Source organism: Pteropus vampyrus, unplaced genomic scaffold (assembly GCF_000151845.1).
Source record: "Pteropus vampyrus isolate Shadow unplaced genomic scaffold, Pvam_2.0 Scaffold66, whole genome shotgun sequence".
NCBI lineage: Eukaryota > Metazoa > Chordata > Mammalia > Chiroptera > Pteropodidae > Pteropus > Pteropus vampyrus.
The window spans coordinates 1,052,261-1,066,937 of record NW_011888847.1 but is presented as its reverse complement, the minus strand read 5'-3'; the positions used below and the strand labels follow the sequence as shown (position 1 = coordinate 1,066,937).

The window sequence follows — 14,677 nt, the reverse complement described above, 5'->3', positions numbered from 1 at the left end:
GACTTAAAAAAAATCAACTTACATGTATAATAGTAACCATTAGACAAGAATTAAATCAGAACCTTGAAAACAAATGTTTAATTGTTTGGATTTTGAAAATTATATTCAAATAAGTACAGCTTTCTTTTTTTACAATCGCATGATTGAAATTAATTTTTTTACTTCCCCTAAAATTTTTCTTGGAGAAGACCTAAAAAAAGAAGAAAGAAAAGACACCAAATAAAAGTAGCAGTTTGATCTAATACTAAGATCAGCACATGTCATTATTATATTAGAAACCTAAATTCCTCTGAAATAGACCTGTTCCTAATTTCTACATTAGTGTGAATAGCACTAGCAATCTTTTATCTACAAGACTTGAAACCTTGGCATTTTATTTTCCATTTAATTTTTGTATCAGTTAGTCATCAGGTTCTAATAATTTTCTTCTGAATCTCTTTTTGGGTTTATCTTTTTCCAATACTAGTTTTCTCTCTGCTTTAGATCCTCATATTGTTGTGGGCTACTTGTTTTAGTTCTGAAATATTTAGAGATCATTTGCCCAGATGGATAGGGAGCATAAAAGATGCAAAAATTTGTAACAAAAATCTATACCCTCAAGGAACTCATAGTCCAGTAGAAGAGAAATAATATATAGAAATGTCTATAACGTAAGCTAAACTATTCCATAGAGAACCTGTTGGGGTTTCAGTGGAAGGACAGATTACTGCTGGTGGGGTTGTTTGGGAGAAGCCTTTTGGAATAACTGTGCTTCGACCTGGGCCTGGATGCATGGGTAGGTTTTACTGGGCAGAGATGAAGGAGAATGAGCCAGGGAATTGCATGGACTGTGGTACATAGGACAAAAGGTGTTGTCATGGCCTATTGATCAGTAAATAGTAAAGTATGAAAGGGGACCAAATTGAGTGGGATGTGGAAGGCAATGACAGTAGGTTCTAAAAGGGTGGGTGGACTAGACCCAGATTTCTGGGGAAAGGACCTGGGATTTAATTCACAAGGCAGTGGGTATTGTTGGAGAACCTTTTGATCCAGGGAATGTCATTATGAGATTTGTGTACTTCTAAGGTAAATCTAGCAAGAATGGGGACTAACCTGGAATGGGGAAAGGGGACCCAGACTATTGTGATGATAGTCCTGATATGCTGTTATGGAGACTTGAGCCCGAGTTGTCAGGGAGATGCAAGGAGGCAGCAGAGAAGGAGAAGGCAGTATGGTGGAAAGATGCAGTGTAGTTGACAGAAATCAAGAGGCAAACAAGAGCAGGTTTATGGGAAAGATGATATGGTTAACTTTTTTGGTGTTTAACATTCTGTCAGATAGATTGTTGTATATGTATATATCTACTGGTGTTGCGTTAACAAATAAAAGCCTAGACCTTCAGAGAGGAAATGATGTTGACACTCTTAGGATGGCTGATCTCCCCTGTTGAGAGTGATGGCACTAAGGAGTACTAAGTGCAAAGAGGCTTGTGTAGGATCCTCAGAGAGTTCTCCTTGACAGTGATCAGGAAGAGGAGAGGCTGAAGTGGAGGTGGAAAAGGAGGTGAGATAGAAGCTGGAGAAGGGAGTGTTCGCCCTGGTGGTGCCAGTCACTTCTACCCATTGCTGTGGAGAAGTCAGGTAGAGTAATGACAATAAAGGCGACTAGGTTTGGTGACTTTGAGAGAACTAGTGTTGCCTTTGAAAGAATTGCTTCTGTGCATGGTAGAGGTGGACACTAGCTTGCTAGCACAAGGGAAGTGGATGTTGAGGAAACAGGCAGAGACATGCTGTTTTTTGAACAGTGGGAATGAAAGAGGTGGGAAAGGATGAGAGCTCAGTACTCTAGTGGAGTCAAAGAAAAGGTCGTGTGTGCAAGGGGTGGGGGAGGGCAGAGAATTAAGTATGATATAAATAAAGTAGGAAAAATCACTGCAGAGATAGAGTTAAGTTACAATTAATGCTTTCTTTTTTTTTTTTGTCATGAGGTAATTTTGAAGATGTAGGAAGGAGGGGGTTATTGATGGACTAGGCCCTGAGGGAGGAGCTGTTGCTAGGGGTTAGGAGGAAGGTTAGCTGAGTAGAGGACATATGAAGCCATAGATTCTGAGGTGGAGGGTAGGGAGTGAAGGAACCCCTTGTGCTTTGGCTTTAGTCTTCTTGGCATTGTAGGGAAGGCCAACTCACTCATGAAGGAGAGGAATGAATGGTATTAGATGCTTAAAATGGGAAAGGTTTGGAGTAAAAATCATGGAAGTATGATAGGGACACAGCGATAAAATCATGGATTGCTAAATAATGTCAAAACTCCCCTTAAGTTAGGTAGAATATGGACCCTGATCAGGTTTTGCATTAGCAAGAACATTGTTGAAAATGGTGGACCAGGCTGGGAAGGAAAACAAGCAAGGCTCTAAGAAGACTGATAGGAAAATTGAGACTGGTTGTGGACTGGAGACCAAGTTGATTTAATAGAATTGAAAACATAAGAGAATTAGATAAGAATGGTTTTAGCGACTTTCCAAATCAGATTTTGGCACTGGGATCATTCTAACTGACACTACAGGCAGAGGAGTGAAGGTTTGAGTGGTTGAAATGGTGTGCAGAGATTAGTAGAGGGTGAAGGTCATTAAAATACGGAGAACAAAGAAGTGTGAGGCCAGGTATTGGGAAGCTGTCAGAGATTGATGACAGACTAGGGTAGAGGAGAGAACTATGAGAACGATAGGGAAACCAACCCAGAGAAGTTAGGATTACCAGTAGCAGACAGTGATAGATTTTCAAATATTATAGTGTCATGACAGCATGGTATTTTAGGATGATTAGTGTGGCAGCTGTGTGCAGGGTATTTCAGAAGAAAGAATGAGTGAAGATAACATGATCATGAGCCTTTCTAAGTAATCTATTTGCTAGGCCCCAAAGAACTTTTTGAATAATTTCTTAGAAACAGAAACACAGGGATTTTTTTTCCATTTTTTTTTTTTTTATTCTAAAGGTAAAGTATAAGTATTACTTTATCTGAGAAACAACTAATTCTTTATAAATTCTATTATTCTCCTATACTGTGATTGTGGCTTTGATAATTTTAAATTCTAGGTAAAGATGATTTTGCTGCAGATCGTTATTTTGTAACTAAGCTTTTTTTTCTATAAATGTAAAATTAGAGGTTTAACATACATCCATTTTTGTTTTGTAGAATATAGTCAATATAACGCTCTGAATGTTCCACTCCATAATAGGAGACATCAGGTAAAGATGAAGTACATGTTTTTGTTTTCAGCAATGTGCATTTCAAACTTCTCAGAAACAAAAATTAGCTGTTTGGGCTTCTGTTTAATACACTAAACCATTGTGTTTAACTTTTGCTTTACTTTTTCATACTTTTTTTTTAAAAGTGCATAACCTGCTGTTTATTGAATTAATAAGTAATATAGATTTTTGTTATCTTCTTTTTCTGATAACATTAGAACTGAATTATGGAATGCACTAATTTTATGAGCCATGCCTTCCTTCTAGGTTGGTGGACCTTCACTTAAAAGGTCTTGGTTAAGTGGAAGAGGGGTGTTTGCCCAAACTGGTGGCTTTCTAATTTACTTAGATGGGAATACTAAAATCCAAGTAGGAACAAATAAATATAAATTGAGGAATAATTATGCTAGAATTAAAATGTTTTCTCTAAAAGTAATCTTAATATAGTAGTTTGAGAATAAAAATTTGATAGTTGATTATATATTTTTCATTTTAAAGCTGAAGATGCGGGACATTGCCGGGCAGGCCCTGGCTTTTGTTCAAGATCTTGTGATGGCTCTTCTGAACTTTCATACCTATACAGAACAGAGGATTCAGATTTTTCCTGTTGATTCTGCCATTGACACTATATCGCCTTTGAATCAAAAGGTAAACAACTCAAGATACCTTTTATTTGACCTAAATAAATAGAGAAAGATCATGTCTATTTTCAGACCACTTCTCTGTATCAACCAGATACTATGGAGGGCATGGGAAAAAAAAATTAAGTTGTAGTCTTTACCCTCAGGATAAAATATGACAAACATAGAGATTCTTAAGAAGTTAAATACTAGGGTGTTGTTAAAAGACCTTAGTGTGAGTGAGTGGTATGGCCAGTAAGTGATAAGAGGTCATCAAGGAGGGGAGATTGCTGTTGTTGGCAGTGTCTGAGAGTCTGGCAATTTCAATAGACTTTGAAAAATGAGCATGATTTGAATAGGAAGAGAGAAATGGGATAGGTATTTTTACCCCCAGAAGAATTGGAAAGACATGAGCAAAATCATGGAATAGGAAAGCATAGAGAGTATTCGTGAAGTCACATGCCATCACTTCCTGCTGTGTTGTATTGGTCACACAGACCAACCCTAGACAGTCCATGAGGGAACTGCAAAGAGCCACAAAAGCAGGAGGCAGAGGTCATTGGGGCCATCTGTAGATGGTCCCCATAGGAAGAAATTGAGGGATCTTGCTATAAATGTGTGCTCTAAGTGCCTCATAATGTGGCAGTCTGAAATGAGTCATGCCATTTTTTCTACTTAACTGATTCTTCCCAGCTTATTTTTGTGCATCAAGCAGTAGTAGTTCCAGAGATCGAATAGTGTATATGTGCACGGATCCCCTAATTGCCATTTGTATTAGTATAGCAAAGACTTGGACTCTGAAGTCAGACTTTTGGGGTCCCAGCCCAGTTCTGCCACTTTCTAAGCCCCTTGGGCAGTTTATTTAATCTCTCTGTGCTTTGGTTTCCTCACCTTTCAAATGAGGGATGAGATTACCTACCTTCCAGATATATACATATGAAGGTTAAATGAGATAATACATGTAAAGCACTAAGAACGACACTTAATAAAAGTTAGCTCACATCATCCTTATCATTACGGCTTACACATAAGAAGCTTTAGTAGGTGCTTGGTTTTCATCAGTTTTTGACTCCACAAATCTTTTGAAGTTCATAAAAATTAAATTCTGGATCTTTGAAATATTCTTTAGTATCACTGTGGAAAAAGCTGTCAAAAGATCTGGATAGGAAAAACAATACTGCAACATTTTAATGTAATTATGTTTTCTTTTATACTTCTTATAATATCAAAAAATATTTTCTATTCGATACTGGTTCTTTTGTCCATTACTGGAATTTTATTTTGACTTGTCGTCATATTATGCCCACATGGTGAGAATCAAATATGTTAGTCTTGTCTGAAATACTTCATTACTTTGAAAAATTCATATATTTCTCAATATTTTACCTTTGGTGTTTTGGCCTGTAAAAAGCCCTATGTGATTTTTCTGGTAAGTCTATAATATCGAAGAAGAGTCAGAAATTATTTGTTAGAAGGTAACCAGAGTGTTTAATCTTATTCATAGAATCATAAAGTAGACATTTATAACTGTAAGCCTAGAGTCCATCTTTACAACCCTAAAGATTAAAGCCTGAAGAGGTTAAGTGAATTGCTCAGGGGCATATGTTTGAGTAGTTTGCAGTAGGGCCAATTAAATCACATTTCTGCAGAATGAGACCTTATACTTCTAACCTGAGAAATTGAAATTTGCGCCATTATACAATACTTAGATAATTGAGATATTTCATAAATGAAAATTAATTTCTTCCTTCTAAATTGTCTAACTGCCTATAGGATCTTCTTCTGAATTATTCTTCATACTGAATTAGTTTTTCGTAAATGTTAAAGTATCAGTGATAGTCATTAATGCTTTTATATCTTCTTTTGGATAATTACATTCCTAGAATTTGTTAACCCTGAACATTGTACACAGTAAAAATAAGAAGCCGTCCATAATAGACTTGTTTTTAAAAAATTAGGTACGCAACACAAAAATTTGTTATAGAGTTTTGGTTTTCGAATCTTTAATTTTTATTTCTTTTAAAACTAGGACCCTTATGGAAAAGCAGGCATTTAGGAAAGAAGGCCTGTTGGTGCTGGATTGTAATCCACTCCCCCTTTCCTCCCCTGCCTGGTTGTTAACTGTCACCCCTCTTCTAGTTCCTAGGTCTGAAATTAGATGGGAACTTAGGGATAGTGTCTAGGTCTGTTAGAGGGGAGAATCTCTGTATAAAGACTAAATTTCCCAAAAAAAAGTTTTTAAAAGAATTTAGGTTTGTAACTTAGTAAGTTCATTTACAAATGTGTTGATATTTGTTATTTTTCAGTAATCTAACTCACTATTTCTTCTTTTCTACATAGTTCTCACAATACCTCCATGAAAATGCGTCCTATGTCCGCCCTCTTGAGGAAGGAATGCTTCATTTATTTGAAAGTATTACTGAGGATACTGTGACTGTCCTGGTAATTTTCTTCTTTTTTACTCCTGGAACGGGGAGCTCCTCTTTATCAAATAACATTGTTAACCTTGAAATTGTTTTTCTTTTCTAGGAAACAACTGTGAAATTGAAAACTTTCTCAGAGCACTTAACCTCTTACATATGTTTTCTTAGGAAGATTCTTCCTTATCAGTTAAAAAGGTACTTACCTCTCAAGGCCAGGGAGCTTGGGGAATTGTGGGTGTCACCCGACCTGCACTGGAATTAATAAAATAGTGATATGTGTCTTTTGTGATCTGCCTGACATTTCTGTAGCACAACCAATTTGGACTCCTGTGAAAAAGGAAAACCATGCTTAAGCATTGTAAACTTTTATTTAAATTGTCCATCAGCTAAGTTGTTTTTAGTTATGTACAGTGGTTACTACTATAAATACATAAGGCTTTGTGAATCAGTATTTTCAATGATTGTGAATGACACATTTATTGAAAAAAATACTTCAGCTTGGGATGTTTATTATCCTTTGGCAGTAAACATCTAGGTGGGGATTACAAAAGCTAACTTCTACATTCGGATATATAATTCTTAGGTTTCTTTGAAATGGTACATTATTTTTATTATTAGTCATTTATTTAAGCTATAAAATAAAAACTTCATCTGCTGTAGCACTCATAGGATATGTTATTTAGTAATCTTAAATATTCCATCCTAAATATTTCTGGAAAGGTAAGAGAAAATAATTTATGTAACTGGAAGTTTGATATACTGCTTGAAAGTTTTGATACTTTTGGTTTAGAACTATCAAGATGCCTAATTCTTCTAAATCTTTTCATCCTAAGATTTAGCCTTAAGAAAAAAATCAAAGAATAATATGACTAGAACATAAGAGAAATAAGAACATACGTGTATTATAGTATATTGCAAAATAAGATTTAGAAAATATGTAAATGAATTGCTTACAGATATTGAAAATATATAAGTAATTATAGTTTGTAAGCCCTTATGAAGCTAAAGTAGTAGGTTTTAATGTTTCAAAAATATGAAATTTGGGTCGAGCCTGGTTAGTACTTGGATGGGAGACCATCTAGGAATACCAAGTGCTGTAGGCATTAAAAAAAATGAAATTTTATTATTAAAAAAATAATACGTGTTAAGCGCCATCTCATTTCCTAATTTTAACCTAACAAGGTATTTCAGTAACTGTATTCTATGATTTGTGCATATGACAAAATTTTAGGAATCAGGAAATTGTGACTTAATAATTATGAATTACAGTTTCTTTCAGATCCTTACATGTTATGGTTCAGTATAATTAAAGTTTTTTTTTTTGAAAATTGATTCTAGGAGTTTAAATAACACTAAATTGAATATATATATCATTGATTTGGCTTATGTTTAAGAAGAATCTGTTTAAGAACCATCATAAAGTGATATTTACTGCTTGAAACAGTTATGTCTTTTTTTTCTTTATTTTTTCACTATTGCATTTTAAAAAATTCTGGATAAGTCCTTTCTTGATCTAAGTTTTCTATTCTAGAATGTTCTGTCCCATCTCCTTTTTGCCCAGCCTCATCAGGTATTCATGTTTTTATGCAGTTTTTTGGTCATTGGTTTGAATACCACTCTAATTGACAAGATGACATATTCTTTAGTAGTAGATGGGCTTAGTATTGAATGAAACTGTCTGCTATAAATAGAGTAGAAGACAAGAATTGGCAAGGTAAAGGAAATGGATATGATTATCATTCTCGTGTTAATAACTCCTCTAGCGCTGTGTAAAAAGCATTTTACTTGATTACCTGCACATTTTATAAATTCTTTTTTAAGAGTCCACATGATTTTTTTAACCTTATAAATTAGTTTTCCACAGTAACCATATAAAAATGAAAACAATATGATGTATTTTATGAATGTTAACCATTTACTTTTAGATTTGAGTCTACAGATTGTTTTTCTCCGATCTGTATGGCTTTAGCAATTTAATATACTAAAAAGAGTTCTTAATGATTTTCTTTACTAGTTCTTATTTAATAAATTCTCTTAGGAATTTAGTTCATGAAATATTTTTGTCCTGAAAATATTTTTAAAGGAAGCATTTTTGTGCTGTTCTCAGGATGAAAAGATAATGGGCCCCTGCCTTTATCTTTTTTTCATTTAGTCCTTTGTGACTCCATTGACATTTGCACCAAGCAAGTGTATATATCATGGTATAAAAAATGGAACCTTATAAATTAGATAATTTTTTATAAAGTCTCTTTTTGGATATATAGTTGTTTTGAGAATTTAGATTTTTTTTAAATAACTAATTGAAAATTTTTCAGGATGCTCACTTTAAAAATATCTGCCCATTCCTAGTTTAGAAGAAGAATGTGAATCTTCTCTTTGTACATCTGCGTTAAGAGCCAGGAATCTAGAGCTGTCGCAGGACATGAAAAAGATGACAGCTGTGTTTGAGAAGCTGCAGACTTATGTCAAACTTCTCGCCTTGCCAAGTAAGTGTGTTTGTCACTCTTGGTTCAGCTTGAAGAACTTAAGAGTATAAGAGGCTGGAAGAAGGGAGGTGATTTAGCTTGAGTGAGTGAGAGGAGCCTAGGATCTGGAGTAAGAAAAGCTCAAATTCAAATCCTCCAGCCCTTTACACATTTATGAACTTGGGCAAATCACCTTTTCAGCACCTCTTTTCTCATTAATAATATAGAGGCAAATGTGATTATTAAATTAAATTAAGAATGTACAATATTAGACATTGAAGACATGCAGTGAATTTTAGTTCCATTTCTTTCTTTCCTCTTTTTAAATGGAGATGGGCCAAGCAAAAGAATTTGTAGAAACTTTCCAACAAGTAGCATAGGGGAGGTTTAATAGTAAAAATACCATGTATTTCCCTTTGGTCTAATTTGAAAAGAATATTTTCAGGTAATTAAATGGACCTCATTTTAAATGATGTTTTTAAAAATATTGTGATTTTTCTGGTGCTGCGATTTGTGGTTTTTTATAAGAGCTTTAATGTCATATAATTAACGTATCATACTACCTACCCCTTAAAGTGTACAATTTCTCGTATAGTCAAAGCTATGTACACTATTACAACAGTCAATATTTTCATTATCTCAAGAAGAAACCCTGTATACTTTAGCTGTCGCCCTCTTATTTCCCCTTTTTGCCCCTCCCCAGCACTAAGCAACAATAGAATCTACTTTCTTTCTATAGATTTGCCAATTTCAAACATCTTATATCAATGGAATCATATATATAGTCATCTGTGATTTTCTTTCACTTATAATGTTTTCAAGATTCATGCATGTTATAGCATATATCACTATTTCATTCTTATTGCAGAGTAATATTTCATCACGTGGATATACCACGTATTATTTATTTACTCATCAGTTGATAGATATTTGAGTTGTTTATATCCTTCGGCTCTTATAAATAATGATGCTATGGACATTTGTGAGCAAGTTTTTGAGTGGACATATCTTTTCACTTCTCTTGGGCATATTATATAGTTGGAAGTAGAATTGTTGGGTCTATGGTAACTCTGTGTTTAACTGTTGGCAGAGCTGCCAGATTGTTTTCCAAGGTGGCTGTACCAATTTACAGTCTTACCAACAGTGTTCGATTTCTCCACATCCTTACCAACAGTCGTTATCATCTGACTTTTTAATTTCAGCCACCTGTTGTTAACTGATATTTTGAAGTGGTATCTCATTGTGGTTTTGATTTACATTTCCCTGATATCTAATGATGTCAAGCATCTTTCCATGTCCTTACTGACCATTTGTATGTATTCTGTTGAGACATGCCTATCAGATCTATTCTCCATTTTTTTCAGTTGGGTTATTTATCTTATTATTGAGTTGAATGAGTTCTTTATGTATTCTAGATACAAGTCCCTTATTGGATATGTAATTTGCAATAATTTCTTCCATTTTGTGGGCTATTTTTTTCATTTTCTTGATGATGAAGCACTAAAGTTTAATTTTAATGAAATTCAATTTATCTTTTGTTGTTTATGCTTTTGGTGTCATATTTAAGAATCCATTGTCAAATCTAAGGTTATGAAGACTTAACCCCTATGTTTTCTTCAAAGAGTTTTATAGTTTTAGCCCTTACATTTAGGTCTTTGATTCATTTAGAATTAATTTTTGTATATGGTGTGAGATAAGGGTACAGCTCGTCTTTTGCATATGGCTATCCAGTTGTCTCAGCACCGTTCATTAAAAAGACTGTTCTTTCCCTATTGAATGGTCTTGGGACCCTTGTTAAGACTCACTTGACCATAGATATATGGATTTATTTCTGCTCTATTCCATTGATCTATATGTCTATCCTATGCCAGTCTTGATGACTGTTGCTTTGTAGTAAGTTTTGAGATCAGAAAGTGAGAGGAGTCCTACTTTGTTCTTTTTCAAGGTTGTTTTCACTGTTGTGGGCCCCTTGTAATTCCATATGAATTTTAGAATCAGCTTGTCAGTTTCTTCAAAGAAGTCAGCTGGGATTCTGATGTGAATTGCACTGAATCTGTAGGTCACTTTGGGGAGTTTTGCGGGTTACATATGTCTCCCAGAAAGATATGTTCCCCAGTACCTGTGTATGTGACCTTATTTGGAAATAGGATTTCTGCAGTTGTAATCGAGTTAAGACAAGGTCTTACTGGTTTAGGGAGAGCCCTACCAGTGCTATGACTGGTGTCCTTGTAAGGAGAGATTTGAAGACAGACAGAGATCCAAGGGAAAAAGCGTATGAAAACAGAAGCAGGAATTGGAGTTATGCCACCACATAATCCAACAGAAGCTGGAAGAGATAAAGAATGATTCCTCTCTAGAGCCTTCAGAGGGAGTATGACACTGTCAGATTTTATTTCAGACTGCTGGCCTCATAGAAGTGTGAGAGAATAAATTTCTGTTGTGTCAAGCCACTCCATTTGTGATATTTGGTTACAGCAGCCCTGGGAAACTAATATGGGAGTATTGCCATCTTTACAATGTTAAGTTTTTTGATCTGTGAACGCGGTGTGTTTTTCTAATTATGTAGGTCTTTAATTTTTTAAACATTATTTTGTAGTTTTCAGAGTATAAGTTTTACACCGTGATGTTGCTTCTCAGTGGGTTCATATTTGGGCATGTGCACAGTCACATGACTGGTTTTTACAGTGGTTTTGACAGAGCTCTCTTTCATTGTCTCCTTCCCTAATTAAACCCAGATTTAAGCTCCACTAATTGCTGTTTGATGACGCTCTTGTTTTCAACCATGCCTTAGAGGCAAAACTTGCTCCACAGACTGATCCAATTAAATTTGGGCTCCTTTATAGGTATAGTTAGTTATAGATGTAGCATGTGCCTAGCAGGTATAGTTTTTAAGATTTGTTCTGACCCTAGTAGGGCTCTTCTTAGCTGTTTCTTTCTTTGGTTCTCTAGTAAACCAACTAGCCTACAGTGTAGCTTATATCTTTAATGACTCTTCTGATACCTTCTTAATTGCTTTCACCATAAGCTTTGTCATTTTTTAGAGCACCCTTAGGCTTGAACTTTTCCATACTCTGTTGCGAATTAAGTCAGTTTCTTTAGGAAGAGATTCAGAGCTTTTCTGTTTTAATGCCTGTTTACCACTCGGGCTAAATCTCTGAGCCATGGTTCTGGTGTTGGGGTGGGGACAGTGATTTACTTCTCTCAGAGTGACACCCCTGCATTAGTAGCTGTGCACTCTGTGGAGAAGGGAGGGCAGCAGCTCCAGGTCTCCTTGGCTTGCCTCTTTCAGCGTGGAACTCCTGTCGATGAGCAGGACATGGGTGATCAGGGCCCCAGATTCTCAACAGCACTGTGCCCAGGTAGAGCCTCTACTTCATGAGTTGGGGCTGGGTGAAAGAAGGGAACTTGCACCTCAGTCACGCTTTTCCAGAACTTAGCCTCAGCAATAGGTACCTGAGATGAGAAAGGAAGCCCTCCAGCTGGGAATTAGGGGGAAGGGATTCCTGTGGTACTGGCTGTACCTGTTTGAAGTGGGATTTCTAGTTTAAGAGCTGGTGGGGAAGGGAGGGAGGGAGTGAGTTCAAACACCACAGACACTCTGTTCTTACCAAATTATTATAGCTTTTCTTGAGTAAATGTTTTCTCGTTTGCTGTATGTTCTTAGGACCATTTCCAGAGTTTTAAATGGTTGTTTTAAAATAATTTTCACATAGGTGTTAGAGAGTGGATCTGTGGAGCTACTCATGCTGTTATGCCAGAAGTGGAAGTCTGTGATGTTTGAATAATAGTGATTTTAGTGATGTTTATCAAAAAATAATGAGCAGGGAAAGAATAAAATGAGAAATGTCTTATATAATAACTAGGTGAAAATTCACAAAGACTTTAATTTCCAAAGGAACCATGAAAAATATAATCCCACTTAGCAATTTAATTTTGATTCTTAACTTAAAAATATTTGATGTGGGGGATGCAAATCAGTTAGATATGTCTATATTTATCACCATTATATTTGAATGTGCCTGCAATGATTTTAAGAGCCATTATTTTCAACATATCACAAGCAGTCTTCATTCTCCCTCTTTCCAAAAGTAGAGGGAGATGGTGGGCTGTCAGTTTTTCAGACACAGTCTTCTGGGGAAATGCTTAGGTTTGTGATTTTGGTTTCCTAGGTACGGAGCCAGATGGACTGCTTCGGACAAACTACAGTACTGTCTTAACAAATGTTGGTGCTGCTCTGCATGGATTTCATGATGTCATGAAAGGTAAGGCTTGAAAAAGAACATAAATAAGCTTAAAACCTTCATCCCACTTTCTCAGATCTGCCTGAATGAGATTTAAACAAATACTGCCAAGGCTAATAGACCCAGCTAAAGGCTTAGTAGCATTTGGCTTATGTTGAAGTACATAGCTCACTGCCTTCTGCTTTTCCCATCTGTTTTGTTTCTGAAGGTAAAAAAAGTATTGAAGAGAAACCCTTGTGCACAGTACTTTAACCAAAAATGCATTATGCTGACTTAAGGCAGGTGTGTGAATTTTATTAAACCAGACATGCTATTCAGAGGCATTTAGCAAAAATACATTGCACTTGGTAGAGGCCAAGCATGAAAGAATTGAGGAAAGCAGAGTTTAAAGTTCTCAGAAAGAATGCACTAACTTTCCACCAACCTGTGCATTTTTATGTGTAAAGTGCCCATTTTAAGTCCCATTTTAAGCCTTAAGAAATGAAGGTCTGTTTTTAAGCTTTGTTCAGTTTTTAGTTGCCTGTGCTTCTAAGACCATAGTCTGCTCAAGGGCGTTTCATATGCTTTGGAGCATGTGATTCTGATTAATCTATAGCTCTGCATAGCTTTGCTTCTTTCTTTTCATTTTGAGGTAGGGGAAGAAGAAGAGGGCTGCAGCAGTTAATTAAGGACTACTGGAAATAGCCCAGGGGCCTAGATTATTCATTGTGATGTTTAGTTAACAATTAGTGACCAATTGCTAGTTTCACAGAAAATAATTTTTAAAAACTTAAAACCATGTTAGGTAGCATGTATTAGGTGGGTATGTTTGGGGCCCTTCTATGGAATGGCATGTTACTTGTGGCACTGGGAATTATTCTTAGTCTCAGCAGTAGTCTGGAGAATGATCTTTCCTGTGGCTTGTCTTTAATTATAAGGAACTTTAAAAGTCATTCTACCTCTGGAGCTAGCCTGGGTGGCAGGAATCATAGCTTGAATAGATAGTCTTGGTGGCAGGGGACGATAGTAACCCCACAATCTTGCAGAACATAGTCTGGTCTGTAGAAAACTTAAGGGATTGGTGCCTTTTTCCTGTGAAGCTTTTAGTTTGGGGAGCTCAAACTTAGCTATAGTTCTCTATTCCAGAATTTTACTTAACCTAGAACTAGGCTATTGAAACCACAAGTGGCTCTGTGGCTACAGGTTTTTAAATTTTGTTTTCTAAATTTTCCTATGCTGATATCATGATTTGTTTCTGCTAGTGATTTGTACCACCATTCCTATAAAGGAGAGGCTAGAGCAGTGGAGGGTAGCTATTCAATGAGAGGGGTCTTAAAGCTTCATTTATATTACAAAAATCTTTTTATTTTTATTACTATTTTAATTAATCTACAATATACAAAGTTTTCTAAGGATGCTTTTGTTCATACATTACGTAAGATTGAAAAGATGCCAAGTGGTCCAAATCAAACACTGTTACTGTTATTATTTAGCATGAACTGATGGAGATTATGGGAGGTTTAGAGGCTTCCTAAGCCCCATTTGTGCCTCCACTTGTTTCTGTCATTGAAAATGAACATAATATAAATAGAGAATATTGAGAAACATGAAGATTGGTTGGCAAGATTATGGGGTCCTGTTGCTAGATTTACATTTCAAATCTCTTTTCCTTGCTTGGAATACTATTATGTATGTCATGAAAACTCAGGGTGAGCATTAACTGGC

The 14,677-nt window shown here is 35.7% G+C and overlaps 1 protein-coding gene across 2 annotated transcripts in view; it reads left to right on the top strand.

Moving 5' to 3' along the window:
• Nucleotides 1-14,677, top strand: part of PPP1R21 (protein phosphatase 1 regulatory subunit 21) — a 51,890-nt gene that overhangs the window by 17,329 nt on the left and 19,884 nt on the right. For both annotated transcript variants that reach the window (XM_011361301.1, XM_023531278.1), the window contains 6 exons: nt 3,172-3,224; nt 3,723-3,872; nt 6,185-6,286; nt 6,374-6,462; nt 8,617-8,753; nt 12,902-12,994. In XM_011361301.1, the coding sequence (XP_011359603.1) occupies nt 3,172-3,224; nt 3,723-3,872; nt 6,185-6,286; nt 6,374-6,462; nt 8,617-8,753; nt 12,902-12,994 (624 nt within the window). The remainder of the gene's footprint in view (nt 1-3,171; nt 3,225-3,722; nt 3,873-6,184; nt 6,287-6,373; nt 6,463-8,616; nt 8,754-12,901; nt 12,995-14,677) is intronic.